At 42.8% G+C, this 23356-nt stretch overlaps 1 protein-coding gene across 1 annotated transcript in view; it reads left to right on the top strand.

Annotated features, from left to right (window-relative positions):
- The window catches only part of ccdc102a (coiled-coil domain containing 102A), a 52951-nt gene that overhangs the window by 9357 nt on the left and 20238 nt on the right, over positions 1-23356 (top strand). Inside the window, exons 2-6 of the mRNA XM_028956619.1 lie at positions 7627-7789; positions 16168-16901; positions 18504-18721; positions 21169-21277; positions 22621-22737. Of these exons, the coding sequence (XP_028812452.1) occupies positions 16251-16901; positions 18504-18721; positions 21169-21277; positions 22621-22737 (1095 nt within the window). The 5' untranslated portion in view covers positions 7627-7789; positions 16168-16250. The remainder of the gene's footprint in view (positions 1-7626; positions 7790-16167; positions 16902-18503; positions 18722-21168; positions 21278-22620; positions 22738-23356) is intronic.

Here is a 23356-nt window from a genome sequence, read left to right as displayed (position 1 = left end):
TAAGGGCGTCTGCCAAATGCCGTAAATGTAAATGTAAATTAATCTAATCGCAATCGTAATCGCAATGTCAGTCTGTGCGATTACATGAACGCAAAAAGCTGCGATTTAAATGATCAGTACATGGATTGGATCGGCAACATATCCGATCCATTCTCTCATTCTCTCAAAGTTTGCGAGCTGACTGAAGTCTCACTTCAGTCGGATGTGACGTGTTTGGTCACATGACTTTCGATTTGGTTCAATGGAGACCTCAGATTTGTGACTGGGTAAACGTCGCATGACGAGCTGCATCGTACGTCAACGTCGCCGCCATATTGCGATAGGCTCTGCTGTGGCGTGAAGCATATACATGTCTATGGAGAGAAGTGCATAAAAATGCCTCACTCTTGTGCTGCTTGGGGCTGTACAAACCGCTGTACGCTCCAAACCAGGTCCAGGGAGATGACATTTCATAGGTAAGGCTGGACAATTGTGTTGAATATATTTGGCCATTATAAAATCCCGTTTTATAAGTCTTAACCTTAGCTAAGCTAGGCTAAGATAGTGAAGCTATGCATTCCTGTGTTCAAGTCAGCCTCCAAACAACTTTTTGGCCAAACATAGGCATTAACTATTTAGACTGTTCTTAGCTGTTTAGTTAACTTTTCTCAAACTTTGAAGGTTTCCTAAAGAAATTCACCTCAGTTTAAAAATCTTAACCTTAGCTAAGCTAGCAAAGCTATGCATCCCTGTGTTCAAGTCAGCCTCCAAGCAACGTTTCGGTTAAACGTAAGAACTATAATACTGGATTTTATAATGGCCAAATATAATCAAAGCAGTTGTTTAGCCTTACCAGGGTTTGTCGTTCGACAGTAATGTAAAGAGTTTTTTGTGATTATTTAATTTTGTAGAATATTGTCTTTTCAAAGCACTGGGCATTTCAAGTTGTTATAAGTAGTTTGTATGTTTCACTTTGAAATTAAACATTTCACTATTAGTAATTAATATGTGACTTTTCATTGATATACAAGCAAGTGTCATCATATCGCAATCGCATATCGCAATATTGATCTCAATAATTGCAATATGTCTTTTTCCCTAAATCGTGCAGCCCTAATTTTAATGTGTTAGATTAACTTCATGTCTTTGCCAGTGGACATGGGTGGTGTAACGGTCTGAGGGATGAGCATGCTCTTATCAAAGCTTGGGAGCAGCTCAGAATTAGGTGCTCCTGACGTTTGAAACGATCCTCTGTATCCGTATCATTGACCGATCAGCGCTCCTAAATAAATCATGGATATTTGACGCCAATCCACACTGCAGTTGGGCTCCAGCCCTTAGAAAGTTTGCTCTCTTTCTGATGTATAGAAACCTGAACTATCATGCAGCTTTAGACTTTGCACATGCCTGTGGTTCTGAATGAATGTAAAAAGCATGTATGTTTAAAGTTTTGGCGATGCAACGGTTCTGGGTAGTTGCTCTGATAAAGCAGTGTTTGTGTTCTTTGGCCTGTGGGCGTTTTGCAACGGTCTGATTGAGCGTTATGAGCAGTGCTGTAATTGTGTGTGAATACATGGCTGGATTGAGATTCAGCAGTGAGAATGAGACACATTCCTCCGACAGAAATTTTCCTGGTGTAATTGGGCAACCTTTTTTATTTCCTTTAGTTTCAGTTGGAAGTCCTCTACTCAGAAGCCCCTCTAGGCTTTGATCTGGTGCACAAGGGCCTGTGTAGTTCTGCTGTGGCTGTTTGTAGTTAGAATCTCAGTGTTAGATTTATGTCTGTTTTGCTTGTCAAGTTTTGTGTTTGTCTAAATGGGAAGCTGGTGATTTTCTTGTGGGGGTGGAGATGGTAAGAGAGAGTCCATTTTAGGACACGGACACCACCAAATGTGTTTTTTCAGGAACTTATGAACTGCACACCTGCCAAACCTTTACATTACCTTTACAGTACAATATCAAAACAATAACAAATGATTATTGTTAAAATAATATCACAGTCCAATATAGACCCTTTAACAGAACAATGTGCCGATATGTGGTGGGATAAAATACAAGGTGGAGTGTGATGCACGGGACAACAATGCCACTTCTCTAAAAGCTTCACGAGTGCTGTAAAGTCTAACATACGTTAACCAGTACTAAGGGTTAAAATGTTGTGCATTGTATGAATATTTTAAATAAGCCTTCAATATAATGTATAGAAATTGAACTTTGAATGTCTGGGCTATCATTTCTTTGAATTCCATTGAAATTAGTAAAAATTTTACACTTTTTAAATGCATTGAAATTAAACAATGTTCCACATTATCTGAGTACCCATCTTAGGACAAGTAAAAGTGCAAATATTACAGCATTCTTTTGCCATTTTGGTCTTATTTTTCAGAGAATTGCCCTCTAGGGTTCAGGCTACAATGTTTATGCTTCAGTTTCAATATCATGACATCATGAAGTTTGATTGTGTTGAGCTGTGTGTGTGAAATCCTGTTTATGGAGTATGTTGGCTTCTCTGACTCCTCCTCATGGTCTCTTTGAAGTTAGCAAATCTCTCGCTGGCACAGTTTCAAAGCGGAACCTTAAACTGGAGCAGAATGAAAGTCGAGAGAGCTGCTTCATCTGAAATCAAAATGAGATGCAGTCTGGCTCTGCTCCATAACCTCAGGTTCTTCTTTTTCATTTTGCTTTTCACTTAAGGGGTTAATTTGGCTTAATCATTCTCCTCTCTCCCTCTTTCGCACAACCACTAAACAGGAATGTTCAATGTGGAATGTCCTTGTTGCAGGGTACCAAACTGTGTGAAAGCAAGTAAATCTATTTCAATTGAAGGCTAGAATCATGTTATCATCACATTAAGTTTAGTGGCAGTGTTTGTTTTAATTCGGCAAAATGTCCAATCAGGAGTCCTGCCAGAAATGCCAGTTGAAAGCTACCTGATTTTAATTACATCTTGACTGCTCCATTATGTCAGAACAAGGAAACTGAGTACAGTACTGTACACATTCACACATTCTTCTTAAAATATACAATTTATTAAAACATAAAGAAATCTCTCTCCAGCATCTTCCTGACTTTCTTCCTTTCTACATCTGCAGTTCATATAGTGTAGCTCAACACACCAGGTGCTGACTATACTTACTTGCATGAAATGTTTCTGAAATGACCCAGGTCCCTATAAGACCGTGCGGTCACGGTGAGAGGCCCATAGCAGCAACTGGTCAAAGGAAGGGTCACAGGGCAGCTTCTGCTCACCGTCCAAAGGGAACGGGGCTTTCTGACAATTGAAATTTGAAATTTGGCTGTTTGAAAGACAAATCTGGACGCAAAACCTCTCTCACGTCTCCAAATCTGATGCAGAAAAGGCCCATGTTGTTTTTAGCAGCACAGCGTTTGATAGGTAACAAAGTGTCAGACACAATATGTATGACAGTGATGTCGATTGAATAAGACCATTTCTTGGCATCAGTGGCTGAAAATCTCTCGGACCAATGACAAATAGTTTTAAGGTCATCGAGAATGATCCGTTTAAGGAGACACATGTCTCTATTTTATTCTAGAATTGCATGTGTGTGTTTTTTTAACAATATGTTGGACTTGAATAGTACCATTGTATTCAGTGGGTGAAAAAACATTTAAGTGAAATTATGGTTATGGCCCTCACATTGGCATGTGAGAAATGATTCATTCTAGTTTCATTTTGTATTAAGAAATGTATTATTTAATTTCTTTATTTCTTTTTTTACATTTATTTACACCATTGTATTTCTCTCCTATTTTGTCACACAGACTGAAGAGGAAGTTTAGCACAGACAGTCATACAGTTGACTCTTCACCAGAATGATTTATTGAGACTAATTGATTTCTGCGACTCTGGCACTTGTGGTTACACTTCAACAGGGTCGGAGTAACAGATGCTCAGCTGCTGTCAGATTTTATTACCACAAGCAGTGAAAGGATTTTACTGGCCAAAACATCTGCTGTGGACGGGAACAGGAGAAAGTAGGCTGACACTCAGTCAGAGGCTACATGTTGGATATGGTGGAGTTGGAGAGGAGAAATTGGCACTTTAAATGTGAAAAATGCCCGAATAAAGCATGTCTGCCAAATTTAGTGACCCAAAAAGCAGTTGGGGCACCATTAATCTTCCTTACATGTTCACTTCCACTTTTTTTTTAAGTCTTAGTGGAATTAGGCCAACATTTGGATGGAGATTTAAGTCAATTGTGCTATTTTATGACCCAGACTGCCCCATGAAAGGCCAGTTAACACTTTTAAAAGGTAGTATGATTTCATTCTGGTGTCCATGAAGATGTTTGCACTTGGTTCATATGGTGAGCAACTGCAAGTCTTAAAGATTCCCACTTGATGTGTTAGACATCTGGTAAAGCATCCTCTGGCTTTCTCTGAAAATAAACCTATCAGGAAAAGGGTGAAGAGTCACTCATCAGACCACCTCAGTTTCGCCTTGTTCCATATCTGAAGGGTCCCATGTTTGATTTGCCTTAGGCCATGACCTAACTCTTGCACGTATTGCTGTCACTAATACTTATTATGATTTTTGATCAAATGTAACAAGTCTCTGATTGTCTGATGGAACCATTAATAAGAGAACAGAATACAGAATGTTTAATAGCCCCTCCCCTGTCACTATTGAGAATAAAGGTCTGAGCACAAGGAAGGAAAGCCAGTATAATCTATAAATGTTGTACATTAGTATTTGTCTTGAGTTTCATTGAAGACCACGTGAGACCATAGTTGGATGAAACCCCAGTCTTGGGGCTCTGTATTAAGCCCTGTGTCCACAGAACAATGTCTCTACTGTGAAGTGTAGGGTCTGTATTGAGATGTTCTTGATCATCCCAGAAGATCTTTGGAACTGTGGTCAGAATTGGAAATTGCCACTGGTTCCCTTCCAATGCTTGTTTGGGAAGAAATTGGCTGGAAGATACTTCACTTTGATTTTTGAATTATTTTGATGTTACATAAAAATTTTAATGGGTAAACCCATTCTCTGGGTCATGTTAGTGCAGGCTGGAGAAACAGAGGTTATTAGTGGTGGTGCATGTGGAACAGCCCTCAGCATGTCTGGTACTGCTCAGGCTCTCTCTGCCCACCAGCGACCTTAATGAGTGTCTGTAGTAGAAGGCTGCTTTTAATTACGTGCCCTAGACATGTGCTGATAATGAGATTTGTTGTGTCTTGATTCGGTGTGTGCGGACATGAGGCTGTCAGATTCCATCATGTTTGCATGTGCTCTATTTGAGACAATTACAAAAGCATGGACAAAATAAATAGGAAATGAAAATTGCAAACATAGTGCCTGTGTGTGTGTGTGTGTGTGTGTGCTGGTGCTTTTGTCCACTTTCTATTTTTCAGAGTAAATGAGGCTTGTTTGCCGTCACAATAAACACTCCATAAAACTCTCTTCCCAGCCTGGCACTGTGGTGCCTTTGTCTTTAGTGAAGTCTGTAGTCTCAGAAACACACGCACACACACACACATTTAGAAAAGGGACATTAAAACGTATAGTCAAGCCAAATGTACTGCATTTTTAAATTATTTTCCTGTCATTGAATAAGAAATTGGTTTTGGAGACTAATGGGTCCTTTATTTCCATCTACAAGAACATGAAATGCCATTTGAGTATAAATGTTCTCTGGTCGTCTTTGTTTCCTTTGGGGACAAGTAAACACACAAGACAACAGATTTTTTTGTCTTGTCTGTAAATCTTGGTAAGTGTCTTGGCTCTATGGCACATTCTTGATTCTTTATATTTGTGTTTGTGTGTGAGTGTGTGTGAGAAAGGAAGACATGGAAAAAGAAAATGCTGTCTGACCCTTTGGGCTATAAATCGGGTCTTTGGGTTTATCTCAGACAAGGGACCCCTTCAATAGAGCCGTACCTCTCATTTAACATCTGCTGCTCTCACAAAGGGCTTTATGCGCTTCTCCATCCGTTTCATCCCTCTTTCTTCACCAGCCCCTGCCCCAGTACCTCCTACTGCCATTCCCAGCAGGCAGGATGCTCCGAACTGATATTCTGCTCCTTGATCTGTCAGATGTGCTCATCTGAATTTGCTCGCGTGGCAAATGCACGTTTGTGTCTACTTCTTTAGGTTACTGACAGGTCATGTGTCTTACAAATGATTGTCTTCAGTTTTCACAGTAAATATATAAATGATGTATTTTTGTAGATAATGTTATGATTATTAATGTGCAGAAGCAAAAGAACATGACAACGCCTGCTTTTGCTCTTAGGAATTTTGTAAGGCAAAGATTTATTGCTTGGCAGCCAAATGAAAGAAGCCAAAGTCTAAGATGGGACGATATGTAAAAATCTGTGTTATCATCGCTGCTCAAGTTTATCAGTGGTGGCCTAGTAAGGGTGGTAGTAGCCTAGTGGGTAACACACTCGCCTGTGAACCAGAAGACCCAGGTTCAAATCCCACTTACTACCATTGTGTCCCTGAGCAAGACACTTAACCTTAAATAGCTCCAGGGAGACTGTCCCTGTAACTACTGATTGTAAGTCGCTCTGGATAAGGGCGTCTGATAAATGCTGTAAATGTAAATGTAAATGTAGTGGGTAAGGAAAAGGACCCCTGATCAGAAGGTTGTCGGTTCGAATCCCGAACCACTGAGGTGTCCCCATACACTGCTCTCCAGGCGCCTGTCATGGCTGTTCACTGCTCACCAAGGGTGATGGTTAAAAGCAGAGGACACATTTCGTTGTGGCACCGTGCGCTGTGCTGTGTTTCACAATGACAATCACTTCACCTTCACTTTATCCTAGAATATTTATACCGCTTTTAGTCAGATGCTGCTTTAATGCAATATATTACATAATGTGCCCTTTTTGGTGTGATTTCCCAGTAGATTATTTAAAGTAGCATTAGTCATCTTTGTCATCATGTAGATGTAGATCATCATCTGATGTAGATCATGGTTATGAAAAGTATTTAAAAATACCAACTTTAAACACTAAATTGTTTCTGTTTTAGTTTTTGAAGGGCATGTGCTGAGAAGCATGCTGGGAGATTTTATTCCATATATGGAGTTTATAGGAGAGATTTATTGACCGACATCTTCTTAAGTGACAGAGAGTGAACCTCTCTAGGTAACATAATATACCACAAGAAACCGAGCCCTCCGCTGCATCCCTGCCTCACCTTGTCACTTTCACTCTCTCGTTTTTCATCTCCATCATTTATTCATTCCTTCCCCTCCCCTGTTTTTTCATTTTTGTCTGACTGCTGGTTTCTTCTGGTTTTATCACTGTTGGGCTCGGCTCTGGCATATTGTCTCTCTCGTCCAGTTCAATGTCATGCTCGGTTTCCCCTCTTCCCCCCCCTCCACGGTTTCTGTGGGGATTAGAGAGCGTTCCGGCTGCTCCACAGAAGTGGAAAGATTTGTTTTTCCCCACCTGAGGAGGAATGAAATGTCTTGCCAAGTAGTGTATGGCAAAGCCATTTTCCCTGCTGTAAATGATATGGCCCTATTGTATTCAGCTAGCCATGCTGATACACACAACACCTGACATGCTGTTATAACGGATTCATCTTAAAATAGGAAGAGAATGGTTGATATAAATAGTTTAAAATATTACCTGTGACATTGCATCCAAACTTGCAATATTTTTTTTGGTTTTTAGACAGAGGAAAATTTGTTTATTGGAGAGGCTCCAGACATCCATCCCCAGTCCAGAAGCGCCTCCCTGCACCTGGCCTTGTTTGGCTCCACAGCCTGTGGGTCCCCACCTGCGAAGAGGGAGCGAGGGGAAAACCCAGGCCGTAATTCGAACAGACCAGCCAAAGGTGAGGCTCTGCTCATTTCCCACAGATTATTTGTGACACACAGAATGTGTATGAGTGTCGAAAGTCTCGTTTAGAGATGAGGGTAAAGTAAAGTGAAGTGATTGTCACATGTGATACACAGCAGCACAGCACACGGTGCACACAGTGAAATTTGTCCTCTGCATTTAACCCATCACCCTGAGTGAGCAGTGGGCAGCCATGACCGGCGCCCGGGGAGCAGCGTGTGGGGACGGTGCTTTGCTCAGTGGCACCTCAGTGGTACCTTGGCGGATCGGGATTCGAACCGGCAACCTTCTGATTACGGGGCCGCTTCCTTAACCGCTAGGCCACCACTGCCCCTATACCACAACACCACTGAGGGTGTTGTGGTATAGGACTTTATGGTTGAAATGAACATAGTTGAATGGTGTTTGTGTAAAAGTAAAAGCTGTATAATGCACCTGAAATGAACCTGAAGTGACAAAAAAAAAAAATGCCTTCCTGCCTCTCATGAGAAGTATGTTGAAACTTCATGCGACCTGAAAATGCAAGACAAGTGTTTCCGTTGCAGTTTTTGTGACGTGCCTAAATGTGAGTGAGTGAGTGTACAAAATATTTTTACATGAGAGCTTTTCAGAACAGCTTTTCATTTTTCCATTAGGCATATTCTGTTAAAGTTTGTGCAATTTGGGATGCCATAAGCTTTTTTTTTTTTTTTTTGTAAGTCGAATAATCACCAGTCGAGTTCATATGAGATCATACGTAAAACGTACAGCAAGGAATTGGACGTTGTAGGTTTGAATCCACCAGCCGTCATCGTGCAACTGCGGTATCCTTGAGCAAAATAATGTCCCCACAGAGTTCTCCTCGAGCTCCATTCACACAATGGGGTGTTGGGTTAAATGCAGAGGACAAACTTTTTTGTGTGCACAGGGTTCACAAGGGTTAAGGTGATGTCCAGCAACAGGCCCTTGTCACAGGAAACCGTCTCACAGATCTTTGAAGCCCAGAGGAACAGTTCTCCTGCTGTCAGGCAGTGCAGCCATGGGCCAGACTAAACATTTAAATGGTGCAAATCCTGTGATTTGAATCTTGTGTGGCACAGTGTGATACAGAGAAGTGTTTCAGTGTGGAATTTGCTCTGACCTGTTTATTTTTTCCTCAGCTGTGTCTTCAAATCGCAGGATTGTGAAATGCAGCCAGTGGAGAAATGATACATTTCTCATTTCCCACATTGAAAACAGCGTCCATTATCTGGTACATGAACATGGTTAAATCAGATCTTAGAACTTGAGATAAAAGAAAGAAATTCATATGTGAACAGATCAGGGCTGTAGTGTTCAGAGAAAAACCAACCACACTGCGAAGCCATAGATCCATCGTTGTGGACATTTTGGTGCAGGACAGAAGCAAGAAAGGTTATGCACACTTTGTTAGTTTGCGGTTAAAACCGCAGTCCAGGCTGCATTATTTCCAGCAGCAGTTCCTTTAACCGCAGTCACATTCACAGAGATGTGACAGGAAGGAGACTGCGGCTGCAGCAGTTTCATCTGTGAACTGTGTGTATGTCAGCACGGCTCAGTCAACAGGTTTTTCTCAGTACAATGTTTTCAAAAATGAAGAAACTTAATTGTTTTCTGTGTTTTAATCATTATTTTTGTGTATATAATGTGTGTCTGTATTATATATATCAATGTCAATACCTTGTTCTGTTTGGACACCAGGCATTAAAGCCTAGAATTCTCTGTGAGTTCGCTGTGTGGTGTCTAATGGTGGGTGAAACCTGCTAGGACTCGTCTTCTGTCGTCAGACATCTCAGCCTGTCCTGGAGGAACTCTGAGCTCTCAGAAGAACTGTTCTGAGTTTTACCACAGCGTCTGCTGTTGTTCCTGCATTGTCCCCTTTTAAACAGACCTCAGAACTGTGAATGGCATTAGTGTTTGGTAGTGCTGCATGATTAATCTAATCGTAATCGCGATGTCAGTCTGTGCGATTACATGAACGAAAAAGGCTGCGATTTAAATGTGACTTGTTTGGTCACATGACTTTCTATTCGGTTCAATGGAGACCTCCGATTCGTGACTCACATAGACATATGGGTACACGAACGTCAACGTTGCCGCCATATTGCGATAGGCTGTGCTGTGCAGTGAAGCATATACATGTCTATGGAGAGAAGTGCATAAAAATGCCTCACTCTTGTGCTGCTTGGGCCTGTACAAACCGCTGTACGCTCCAAACCAGATCCCGGGGGATTACATTTCATAGGTAAGGCAGGACAATTGTTTTTAATATATTTGGCCATTCTAAAATCCCGTTTTATAAGTCTTAACCTTAGCTAAGCTAGGCTAAGCTAGCGAAGCTATGCATTCCTGTGTTCAAGTCAGCCTCCAAACAACGTAAGAACTATAATACGGGATTTTATAATGGCCAAATATAATCAAAACAGTTGTTTAGCCTTACCAGGGTTTGTCGTTTGACAGTAATGTTTTTTAAAGTAAAGACTTTTTGTGATTATTTAATTTTGTAGAATATTGTATTTTGAAAGCACTGGGCATTTCAAGTTGTTATAAGTAGTTTGTATGTTTCACTTTGAAATTAAACATTTCACTATTAGTAATTTGTATGCGACTTTTCATTGATATACAAGCAAGTGCCCTTTATCATATCGCAATCGCATATCGCAATATTGATCTCAATAATTGCAATACGTCTTTTTTCCCAAATCGTGCAGCCCTAGTGTTTGGCCTGCCCAAGTGAACAGTCTCTCTGAAGCTGGCCTCACGGCTCCCGTACAGCCAGAGCATGAATGATTAAAAAAAGTTTTGTCTTTTAGTCAAAATTAAATGAAACTACATGTAATTTGTTCAGCATCCTTTGTAGAATGTGTGGAAGGAGGAGTAGACCCAGGCCTTCTTAGTTCTGATAAGAAGTTAGGGCAATAACAAGTTGAGTGGGTCACCCTGGGGTTCTGAATCCATAGTTCCTCTGTGGAATCAGGGACTATCATCTCCCAGAAATCACTCTTACATAATATATGGGGCTTACCTTTCCATAAAATTAAAAAAAAGCTGAAATTAATTCAAATCTGGAGCAACCTGACTTCTTCGTGATTTTTTGATGGATAACATTACTGAATGTTACTGCAGTGTTGCAATTGGGTTGTATCAACATTAATTTAGCCATGTAGTGTAGCTATGATGTATTATAATGGAGTTATAATGACACTACGTAAGAATCCAACTTAAGCAAGAATTTGCACTTCAGAATGAACGAATCTGCATTCCAAACTAAATGTAAAATATAAACTATTGATAATGTTGTAAAGGTATTCCTTTATCTATACAAAATATAATTTTTACAACACCCCATATCACCCCATATGTACCAAGAAACCCACTCTCATTATTCCCTAGCTCCCACATTACACAAGACGTCCCCATTCCTGGAGGGCCAGTGGGCGTGCTGGACCTTTCCTTCACCTCAGGCCTGCAATTCACATTCCATTGTTTATGACTGGAGCCTGCGCACTAGCCCTGCACTTGGGCCTGTAATTAGTCTGTTGAATCTCCGTTACTGGCCTTTCTGCCTTTTGACTGGATTCAGCTACACAACAGATTTTGACGTTAACATCTGATAACTGGATTATGATCTTTGGTTTGGTTGATTGTGAAAATGTATTGTTTACATGTATGTATGAACCAATTCACTTTTATGCATAGATTGATGTATATTTTGTTAGAGATTTTCTGTTAAACTTGAATCATGAATTGATCAGCATATCTGCAATAAAAATATTTTATTTTCAGTAATTTGACCAGCAAATTAGATTTTTCATTGGCAGGTTATGGCAGGTCTTGACCAAGGTCGAATTATTTTATATCATTACAACATAGCGCAGGCCAGTAAACCAAGCTGCTGAAATCCGATTTCTTCAAGGGAAGCTGACTTCCAGCTCTGCTGTGGGCATACTGCCCTGTGTCCTCCAGCTGTAACCAGTTTCAGAGGTTCTCTGGGGAGAGGCTCTTATTTATAGCACTGTTTAATTCTGGGGTCACTGGCCTACACTACCACTGTCTTGGAACCAAACCCGTGTGAATGGCCAACACAATATCATTTCCTTGTTTCTTTTTCTTTCGGCTCCTTGTGTTCATTTATTTCTTTATTTTATTGTTCCATTTTCATCACACCCTTCCTAGCACTCTGTCTCAATTTTCGTGAACATCTCTCTCTCTCTCTCTCTCTCTCTCTCTCACTCACTCACTTTCCATAAACGCTTAGACCTCCCCAGGGTCACGGCTGCCATAGCCCATCCTGGGACACTGTGCGCAGGCTGGGGACTGAAGCACGCACACACACACTCACACCTACCGACAATTCACTCACCTATTCGTCTAGTGCACATGCCTTTGGGCTGCAGGGGAAAGCCGGAGAAAGAGCTTGAAAACGGCTGGCATTCAAACTCACAACTCTGGAGGTGTTTGGCCACGTCACGTGACATGCTGCATGCTGCAGGTGCTGCAGAACCTTTTGAAAGCATTGCATAAACAGATTTTTTTTTCTTCTCGAAACTGACTGTTTCACCTCCAAGTTTCATTTGCAGGTTGCACAGGGAAACTGTGAGTATTGTGACTGCGGTTATGTCAACAGTTCTCTTCCTGTCTCACCAGTCAGCCAGAGTTGCTCTCTCTCTAGGGTTCTAACCACAGGGTACAGTAGGTTCATGCTCAGGTTGTTGGAAGTACAACAAACAGAACACCACAATCTCAGAAACATTTTTTAAAAGCAGTAATGTACCAAACCAAAATCACATTTTTGATTTATTGTGTCACAGAGGTAAACACAATAGGCCATCTTACCCATCTCCTTCAAAATGTTGGTGGAAGCAGTGGCAGCAGTGAGTTGGCTTCTCATGTTTGTGACCCGGGTGGCCTGATCGATTGTTGGAGGAGATGTCGCGGCTGTCGCCGTCTTCTGCTTGGCGTCGGGTTTCGGTTGCGCTGTCAGCGTTGTCTCATGGTATCCGGTCTAATCAGCACCAGCACAGACGATAGTCAGACTGGGGTGAATCTTTTTTTTCTAGTAATTAAATCCGGTAAAACCTGGGTTCCTTTTCTGGCTCTTGGTCCATGTCCTCTCCGCGGTATTGATCTAAGTCAGATTAGAGCAGTAATGAGATCCCAGGTTCCCCCTCCAGGATTCTCCTCCCTGCTCCAATCTTATTTTCATTGCACGCTTGAATGAGGCATTATGGAAAATTTCATCTTAATTTCAAGCATGCACTTTCTCTGTTTTTTTTTTTTATATTGTAATGCCTGTGTGTGTCGGTGTGTGTGTGTGTGTGAGATAGACGCTGACTTGGTCTTGGTTTATTTTCTGTCTGTGGTGTATCTGAATGAGTCAGCGTGCCGGTCAGTCTGTGATCTTCACCCTGTCTGCACTGCACCAGGAACACTTGAGGCTGACAGCTGGTTGTCATCATGAAGCTCCAGATGTGGCCCAACCGGCAGACAGGCTCTTCTCCCAGGAGACTGGAGAGGTCCCTACCCGAGCACGCAGTGTGTTCTCGCCGAGTGTCCAGAGTTTTATCTTGTGGATGAAGTCATGTCTGAATATTGATCACAGGCAAAGATCTTTTTTCGTAATATTTTTCAGCACACGTTTGCCAAAATCTATCTTTGGCCATCTTGCTAACCCAGTCTGGCAAGGGTTTTATATCCCCTTTCTGCCCAGTTCCCCTGAATGCCTCATAAAATAGGGTTTTTATATTAATGGAGCTTTATGTGGAGTCTCTCAGTCGCCGTTTCCTCCCGTAAGATCCTCTGTTAGACCCGCCAGCCGGCCCTTAAAGCTCCCTCTGAGCACTGAGGAGTGTTCCGTCTCTTCTCGCACCTCCTTTACACTCTGTTCCTGCTGCTAGAGACAGAGTGAAGGAGGACAGGGTTTGTAATAGATCTGTCCCTGAGGGTGTGTTAGGGGTAGCAGCTCTGCTCTGATGTTTGATGAGAACAGATTTAGGAAGTGCTTCGCATCTCCCAGTTTAGTTGAAAATGATGGTGGATGTAGGAGTAGATGATTGGATGTAAAAAAAAAAAAACACAACATGTTATTTTCATTACACGTTATTGATGTAAAGTGTGGACTGCAGAAGACTGGAGGGCAGCAAAAAAAACTATGCATGAGGAATACTTTTCCAAACTGCACATAGTTCAGTCTGTGAGATGGATTTCTGTCTGGTAAGAAACTAGTCCTATCAGCTGACAGCCAAGCACACGTGTGTATGAGTGCATGGTGAAAAAAGAGCTGATTAACATGAATTTTCTTGTTAACGCATATGAAACTGCTGTGTGTGTTTCAGTCTCTGTTAGGCCTGTAACTTTAGAAGCACCTGGGAGTGATTTGTGGGGGGTTGGGGTAAAAGTAATGGTAAAGCAGACCTATTATGGAGTTCCCCTAAAGAACCCAACTTTGCCACGTGTGTCTGTCTGTAGGAGTGTGTGTGTGTGTGTGTGTGTTCCTCTATCAGTAACATTTGGTGGTAAAAATGTATGAATTTCTATGAAAAATGTAAAGATGGGCTAGGTCCACCATAGGCATAGGTTAACAATTAACAAAATCAGTTGTTAATTGTTAACACCATAGCAATGGACATCCACGAAATAAAGTAAAGTGATAAAGTGAAGTGATTGTCACTTGTGATACACAGCAGCACAGCACACAGTGAAATTTGTCCTCTGCATTTAACCATCACCCTGAGTGAGCAGTGGGCAGCCATGACAGGCACCCGGGGAGCAGTGTGTTTGCTCAGTGGCACCTCAGCGGCACCTTGGCGGATCAGGATTCGAACCGGCATCCTTCTGATTAGGGGGCCACTTCCTTAACCGCTAGGCCACCACTGCCAAATGGAAATATGACCAACGCTATGGAAAACGGACATCCGTCACACGTTCACCTCACAGCCCAGTTTAATGTATTCAACCTACAAAGATGACAGCCTTGTTGTTAGTTCTGTTAACCAGCAACTGTTCATGAGAGGCTTTGCACACAATAAATTCACTCGCATTCACTGTACCTGTGCATCAAGTGATAATGCAATTTAATTCAAACTACACTGCATTTGTCAGAAGTAAATTGTCCATCAAGAAGTACCTCTTTTCCTCTCAGCTGACATCTCTTCTCTTTTGAAAAGAGCTGTGTGATTAGTTTACTTGGTTGCCGTAGCAATGTTCAGACTGTTTTCCCTTACGGGACACAGGTCACCGTCCTCCATGTCCATCAGCTTTTTGTAAATTGCCATGGCATCACTTGGGGCTTTGTTCTCTTTTCTCTTAAATATTTGAGAGTCCCACTCATCTACAACCAGGGCTTGTAAATCCAGCAGTACCTGCGAGACTTGGACCATCAGTCATGTTTCATGGGGGGCTTCCAGAGAGAGCGCTTCCTTGAGATCAGACGACCCTGTCTGCCCAGATCTCTCTGTTTACTCACTGCTGCCTGAGTCATGTACTTCTTCTGTCTTTGGAGTGGTTTCCTCCAGTGCTCTGCTTACAGGATGTTGAACACGTGTTTGTGTGTGGTGACGGTCCTAGAGGCCTAGTTTATGTGCATATATTGTAAATGTTTACAGTGTAAACCAGTGCCAGGCTGTTGTGTTGGAAATACTGTTGGTTGTTTGGTCAATGGAGAGTTAAATATTCCACCATATGTAATCAGATGACATGCTGCAACGTCTCAGAGAACAAAGAGGAAATGCGTTTCATGTGCTTTGTTAATTTGACAAATCAGAACATGGAAACTTAATGCATATGCATTTGGTCATTAACCCCATCGGTACAATAATACTTGTGCAACAACATTCTCACTGTGTATGTAAAAAATATATTGTATATCGTATATAATTTGTGCATTCTGCAATTCCCACCCTCACCCCTTGTTTGATCCACTAGCACACTGAACTGAAGTGGATGGATGTGAAGTGAAAGTGATCAGATAAGAGCGGTGTATGGGGAATGGTACTTTCCTCAGTTTGGGTTTCGAATCGGCATCCTTCGGATTACGGAACTATTTCCTTACTCGCTAGGCCAACCACTGCCCCACCTTTTTTGTGAAGTGATGTGGTGGTGGTGGTAGTAGCGTAGTGGGTAACACACTTGCCAGAAGACCCAGGTTCAAACCCCACTTATTACCATTGTGTCCCTGAGAACGACACTTAACCCTGAGTGTCTCCAGGGGTGACTGTCCCTGTAACTACTGATTGTAAGTCGCTCTGGATAAGACTGTCTGATAAATGCTTGAATATCTACAGTGACATCCATTTACATTTAATGTAAATGTAAATGGATTCAAAGGAAGTGTGATAAAGAGCCGATTATTTACCTTTTCATTCTTCTCCTCTCTAGATCACAAACATGGTCCATCAGGCCATGAACTGCTTCTCTCCCTGAAGATCCCCAGTCTTCTTGGCACCACCATTGGCTCCGTGATGAACCACACGCCCAGCCCCCACATGGCTGAGACCACCAAGTCCAGCCCTGGACTGCTGTGTGGCCTGGGCCTGGGGCCTGATCGGGTGCGCTCCCCGGACAGCCTGACGCACACGCCCAGCCCCACGGGGGGCACACCCAGCTCCAGTCCCCCCCTGCTACTGTCCCCAGGGCTGGGCTGTGATGGCATGGGAGGGGGTGACTGGGAGAGTCGAGAGGAACTACGCTTGCGGGAACTGGAGGAGGCAAGGGCACGAGCGGCACAGATGGAGAAGACCATGCGCTGGTGGTCAGACTGCACGGCCAATTGGAGGGAGAAGTGGAGCAAGGTTCGAGCCGAGCGGAACCGGGCACGGGACGAGGTGCGGCAACTCCGCCAGCGTCTTGATGCCTTGACCAAGGAGCTGACCACCGCCCGGCGCGAGAGACAGGAGCTCTCTTCTGAAAACGAGCAGCTCCGCCAGGAGGCCCAGCTTCACCAGAACAACGCCAGCTGCGTTCCACTCTCATCCTCTTCCACAGCCTCTTCCTCCCCCTGCTCACAGTCCACCCTGCCTGACGGAAAGCTGCCTACAGCAGGAGAGGGACCCGGATCACCTGAGCAGGAGCCTGTCAGAGATGTGGGTGGAAACAACCAGGAGCGGCAGAAGGTGGGTGACTCAGTTTGTGTTAATTATCCTCAATCCTCTTTTACAGCACGTTTGTATAAACTCATGGCATTCCAGGGATATTTAAGGGTTTTGAAGTGGTTTTCGAATGATTGTATGTGTGTGTATTTGAAGTCCTTAGAAATCTACCCTATGCGCAATAAAACAATTGTAAAATATCAGTGTGTGTATGGTGGGTGAACCTATTTTTAAATAATATTTAAAACCAATTATACTAAACGGATAGCACACACTTTTTTGCAGCCGTTATCATGTTTTTACAAGGACTTACAACAAGGTTGGTCCTGCACACAGCACACGTCCACAAATGACAAATCACACACCTCCCAAGTAGCTCAGATGACAAAAAGAGCCGGTGTGAGAATTGTGCGAATATGAAAGTGAACTCGGCGCAAATTGTTCATAGAAACATCTTCTTTAAAACCAGGTCAGTGTCAGCAGGTTGACTGATCTCTCTGTGGTTTTCGCACCTGGGCTGCTCCAAATGCGCCGCGGAGTGCTGCTGGTGCAATCCTCCTGTCCTAATAATAGACGCCCCCCTCTCTCACGCACTGGGGGACATATCCTGGGGGGCTTGCTGCAGTAGCGAGGGCTACTGGCGTACACTGGTGTGTTGGAGGGAGGAGTGCATCCCTCGCTACTGTGCACTTTGCAGGCTGACAATATTTTAAACATGCTTCATGCCATTTGCATCTATCTGCTACACAGAAGTGGGTGTGTCAGCTTGGGGTGGACATAAATGGTTTTGTCAGGCCAGACCTTTAGCACCTTGTTCAGTGTGGGGTCCTGCTCAGGCGCAGAGACAGTCGTGACAGTCGACTCACATTCCTGTCCGCAAAGGTCAGTGCGAAAAAAAAAAAACACATCCGACCTCCTGGAAGCGAAATTCCCACCGCACACACGGTCTGTCAACCTCATAAATCTCCAGCATGGTAAATGTATGGTAAATAAACAGCTCGGTGGTCCCGTGGACAGATAGGAAGAGACGCTGGGCTTGATTTGATCCCATTTCCTGCCTCGCTATTGTTCTTACCAGACTCTCCCAGTCGCTCCTGCTGAGTGTTACCACATGTGTTCCGAGCACCGAACCCTGAAATCCTTATGGTTGGGTCCCTCTGGTGGCAGTGATGTGTTACTGTGTTTGTTATCGTTTCCCCCTCAGTTGTCTAATAGTTTTAGGAAGTTGGCGGTGCTTTCGGAATCCCACGTTGTTCTCCCAGGAACATTTCTTTGAAATATAATCCCTGAAGGGTGGGGGCCGGAAAGGGGGTGGGCAGTTTTTCATTAACGTTCCTCCAATGCACTCAAGGATTTGATCAGTCCAGACAGGAAATGAGGTCTGTGGGGTGATGTGATACCTTTTATGTTTAGTATTAAAATGACTTTCCCAATGTCAAGGTGGTAATTAAGAAATGTAAATATTCTGAGCTCAGTGGAGCCATTCATTCTGTCTGATGCTGATTGGGTATTTATGAATGGCTGAGTTATTTGATAGGGCACGGTTTTGAAGGCCAGTGTAAATTTTCGTTTCTTTGTACATTCTTCTTTTCTGCTTTTAATTTTCCCCGTCCCTCCCTTTCTCAGGAGATTGAGCTTTTGGAGTCTCTACTGCGGTCGAAGGCGGAGGCATCAGAAGCGTGGGATTCCCGGAGCGCCAGCAGCCTGCGTTCGGCTCTGAGCCGGCAGGACCGCAGCCGACTGCTGTGGGACGAACTGGGCCCCCTGGAAGAAGACTGCAGCAAACTCAACGCCCTGCAGCTGCGTCTGGACGAATCCCAGAAGGTCCTGCTGAAGGAGCGAGAGTGAGCATATCTTCTAATTATGCCTACATACAGCTTGGAAGTCTTACCACTCAGGAGTGGACTGATGGTGATTCATACTGTAATCAGTGAAGGCATTTACATTAAAATTAGGAATCAGTACAGAAATACCATTAGGAATCAGGAATACCAGTTACAGTCTTTGTTTAAAGTGATGAATATGTGCCAGACATGTCCTTAGAATCACCTACACCTTTGGTACATCTTGATTGTGTAAAGTTCGAGACTAGACTGTAGCTTAACTGTTTTTGATAATAGTTTGTGTTAAATATATAAACCTTCATTGTTGCTGGGTTTTATTGGACATACATTAGCAGTGTTAGGAAGATTCCTTTGGAAATGGGATTAAAAAACTTTTATAGTAGTGTAACTATTTCATGTACTCTGTGAATGTAATGTAACTAAGTACATTTGATTACTTTGTGGTTAATTTTGTAAATTATGAATGAAAATTCTTAACAGTTAATCATTTTGAAATTAAGTGATAAAGTGAAGTGATTGTCATTGTGATACACAGCAGCACAACACACGGTGCACACAGTGAAATGTGTCCTCTGCATTTAATCCATTACCCTTAGTGAGCAGTGGGCAGCCATGACAGGCGCCCGGGGAGCAGTGTGGGGGGACGGTGCTTTGCTCAGTGGCACCTCAGCAGATCGGGATTCGAACCGGCAGCCTTCTGATTACAGGGCCACTTCCTTAACCGCTAGGCCACCACTGTCCCAATTTTCTAACCTATCAGTGTTTACTAAACGCTGACTGCTGTCAAACTTCTCTCAATAGGTTTATTAACATCATTATAACTGATCTATTTAATATAAGATAATATAATAACAACCACCACAAGGCCAGACTTCAGGCCTCATTTTACTGTAAGATTATAAAGTTAAAAACCACTGCTAAATTAAATATTTAACATTCAGGAGCATTGAATAATGTGAGGATCTTTATGGTTGGTCAGAGGTCCTCCACACTTCCTAACCTCTGTCCCAATATACAGCACCCGTTCCCTGTCAAAATGTACCTGGCAGGCCTTGAAGCATTTTTCTCCAGCAGACCGCCTTCCTCGCGGTGATGAATTAAATCACTATAATTAACTTAATACTCCTATAATCATTCTCTCCTCCATCTCAGTTTCACAGCCACTTCAATGTTTTGTCAGTCCTCAAAAACAATATTTTACTTTGACTGCATTGTGTGCAGAAACTCTATGATGTGAAAATGTTATATTTATATTTATGTGTGTTCTTTTTCTGACATCTTTTTACTTTATAATGACAGACGCTTACTAGCAATAGAAATACTGTCACCTAGGCAGCGGTAGCCTAGCGGTTAAGGAAGCACCCCCGTAATCAGAAGGTTGCTGGTTCGAATCCTTGAACTGCCAAGGTGTCACTGAGCAAAGCACCGTCCCCACACACTGCTCCCCGGGTGCCTGTCATGGCTGCCCACTGCTCACCAAGGGTGATGGTTAAAAGCAGAAGACACATTTTGTTGTGTCACCGTGTGATGTGCTGCAGTGTTTCACAATGACAATCACTTCAATTTCCCTTTTTTATAATGGCTGACCCTTTAGTGATGGCTTTGGGTAGCAGGATGCAGAACACAGACAGTCAAGCACATAATTACACCTTTTTCTCCAGTATGAAGCATTTCAATGCCAATCTGTTTGTAATTAAACTGTCTTCAGAAGCTTACCATTAGATAACGTTGACTGTTTGTTCTGGCTTGTCAATCTCCAGAACCACACAACATGGAACACTAATGGGAAAGGAAAATTAAGTTCCTCAGGACTGTATTCAGCTTCTGCACGGAGATTCCATAATTGTCTAAAAAATACCTGGCTGTTCTTCAGCGCTGTATTCAGCTTCTGCTCAGTATCAGTGAATTTTAATGGGAAATGTCAGGCACTGTGCCCATGATTCACTGCTTGGCAATGCAGACAGACAGTGATCCAAAACACATAAACAAGTCCACATCAGAAAAGGCAGAGGCATAAAAAAGAAAATGATTTTTGGAATCGCATAGTCCAGACCTAATCCCCTATGAAATACTATATGAAGACCTCCCATATGCAGTTAAAAGCCCACATATATTACAGATCATGCAGGACTGGACATTTGAGAGTAAATGTGAATGGGCAGCCAGCCATAGCACTCAGTCACATGCAGAGCTGTTGTGCCTGGAGTAATGTCCGACTTTTTAGGCTGGGATCAATGGAAACAGGAGGCATTCGTTTTCATCCATTGCTCCTAAGTGTTGCTGCAGCAGCTAATGAGTGCAGGCAATTATTTCATCACAGGGGCACTGGGACCTGATTTTATAAGTCTTCTTTTATTAAAGAGACATTTTATTCTCTATACCCTTAGGAACAACATCCAAAAAAAACAAGTCCACCGGCCTAATTTTTCAATGTTTCTGTGTTCCAGGGACAAGCACACACTCAGTAAGAACATTGAGAGGCTGGAGGCAGAGCTGAGCCAGTGGAAACTAAAATATGAGGAACTGAACAAGAGCAAGCAAGAAGCCCTGAAACAGGTGAGAAGTATGGAGGCCTGCAGCACAAGGCAGCCATTCTCATGCACTGACAGTCTGAGCCATTAATAAAACTGATGGGTAAAGGAGAGCGAACTTGCCCTCTCTGTTTTTCTTTGCTCACCTATGGCCAGAATAGTGTAAAAGAGGATGGCTAAAGTAAAAGAGGATAGGTACATTTTTGGTTTAGAGTCAGGGGCAAACAATCTACACTTCTACTTATATACCTCTGTTTCATGTTTATTAGAGAATGATTTTCCAGTCCCCACGGATACCGGACTAATGTCAGCCTCTGCTTTTTGGGATCCTATTAATGGTACACTGGCTCAAAATTCATAATTACTTTAAGGACACTTCAGACACGTTCCTTTTAATGTTTTGGAAGTCCTACAGAGTTGAAAATGTTTCATAGCGGTGAAGGATAAGCCTTGAGACCATGTAAAGTGTGGAAATGAATGAGGACGCATTACATCATAAAGCAGAAAAGAAAATCTATTCCAGTAAAGAAACATTTCTGGAATACAGCTTTTGTGTAAGTCACCTTGAAGCTGGGATTTTCAGCATCACTCAGAACTTGTTCCGACGGGAGCTTTAATGCTGGGTGAAGGTTCCATGGGCGCTTTAATCGTGCTGTTTAGAGTGCTGCAGAGGTGACGTTGGTCAAGGCATCCCACTGACCTTTACATCAAAGACCCACTCCCCCTCTCCTGCCCTTCCTCTATGCATCCATCATCAGAGCCGGCACCACACACACACACACACACACACACACACACACCTGTCCTGATTAGTACTTCAAATGATGCCATCTTGGTCTTAGAAGTTATATAATTATTCTTTCTCTATGTCTCTATGTTTTTTTGTGCATGCATGCATGCATGTGTGTACAATTTGTGTGTAATGATGGAATATTAATGACACTTCTAGTTGGCTAGGGACCAGAGTGGTGCATGTATGAAGACATAACAATATTAATATGAACAGTATTAACAGCAATTAACAGCATTAATACATAGAACACACATAATTAAATTTTAAATATTTTAAAATCAAGTTACTGCATAAACACCACTTTTGTGGAAGCAATGAGGAATTTGTCAAGTTACATGTCTGTGTTTGAGCAGTAGAGGGCGCTGTAGAGTTTGGAATGGCTTGAAATAAACTCGAGATCTAAAAAGCAAGTGTCCCTGGCAGGCTACACAATTTTTTTACTTTAATAAAATAAGATATTATTGGTTTTTACATATAAGTTTCATTTTTCTGTGCAATCTTTTAAGTCCATAATATGTTGCTCACTATTTATACAGTAATTTAACCTTATCTTACCATGAATATCCTTCCCTCAGCTGAATCTTCTTAAAGAGATGCATCAGGATGAGCTGGGCCGTATGTCAGAGGATCTGGAGGATGAGCTCGGTGCCAGAAGCAGCATGGACAAGAAGCTGGCAGAACTCCGTGGAGAGGTGAGGCTCACAACTTGCAGCATGCTTGGTGCGATTGATTGATGTAATTGGAATGCAAAAAAGAATTCCTGGACATTCAAAATGCAAAAAGCTAAATGAGATTTTGTGTCTGTTGGATCTGGATTTTGTTTCTGTTGGATCTGCATTAAGATGCAGAATGCTTTCATTTTACTAATCACCCAGTGGTTCATTGAAATTCAGCATGCAATGCTGTACATTGAGCCAAAGAGATGTAGGACTCACTACTCCTAATGCATTATCTAACCCAGTTCCACTTCAAAGAAGGTGGACAGTGTAGCCCAGGACAATGCTACGTTCGGCATAACCAATCACAGCTGGGAAGTGACTGCCCCAGCCCTCTCCATTTAGCACTGCAGTCCTGACATTTCCATGATGACTCGTCATGCTGTGAGTTAGTGCGTTTAATGGCAGAATGGAGGCTGCTTGCAGGAGCTGTGCTCTGTCCTCCCTCTGGCATCGAGCAGAGGCCAGCGTCCCAGCCACCTCAGCCACCTCCCCTCTCCTCCGCTGCACCCTGTGGGAGCAGAGCTGCTGTGGAGTTAGCGGCAGGTTAATGCTCCATGCATAGTTAATGTGCGGCCTGTGGGCTAAGAGGCAT

Source organism: Denticeps clupeoides, chromosome 16, assembly GCF_900700375.1.
Source record: "Denticeps clupeoides chromosome 16, fDenClu1.1, whole genome shotgun sequence".
NCBI lineage: Eukaryota > Metazoa > Chordata > Actinopteri > Clupeiformes > Denticipitidae > Denticeps > Denticeps clupeoides.
This window is presented reverse-complemented; position numbering and strand designations above follow the sequence as displayed.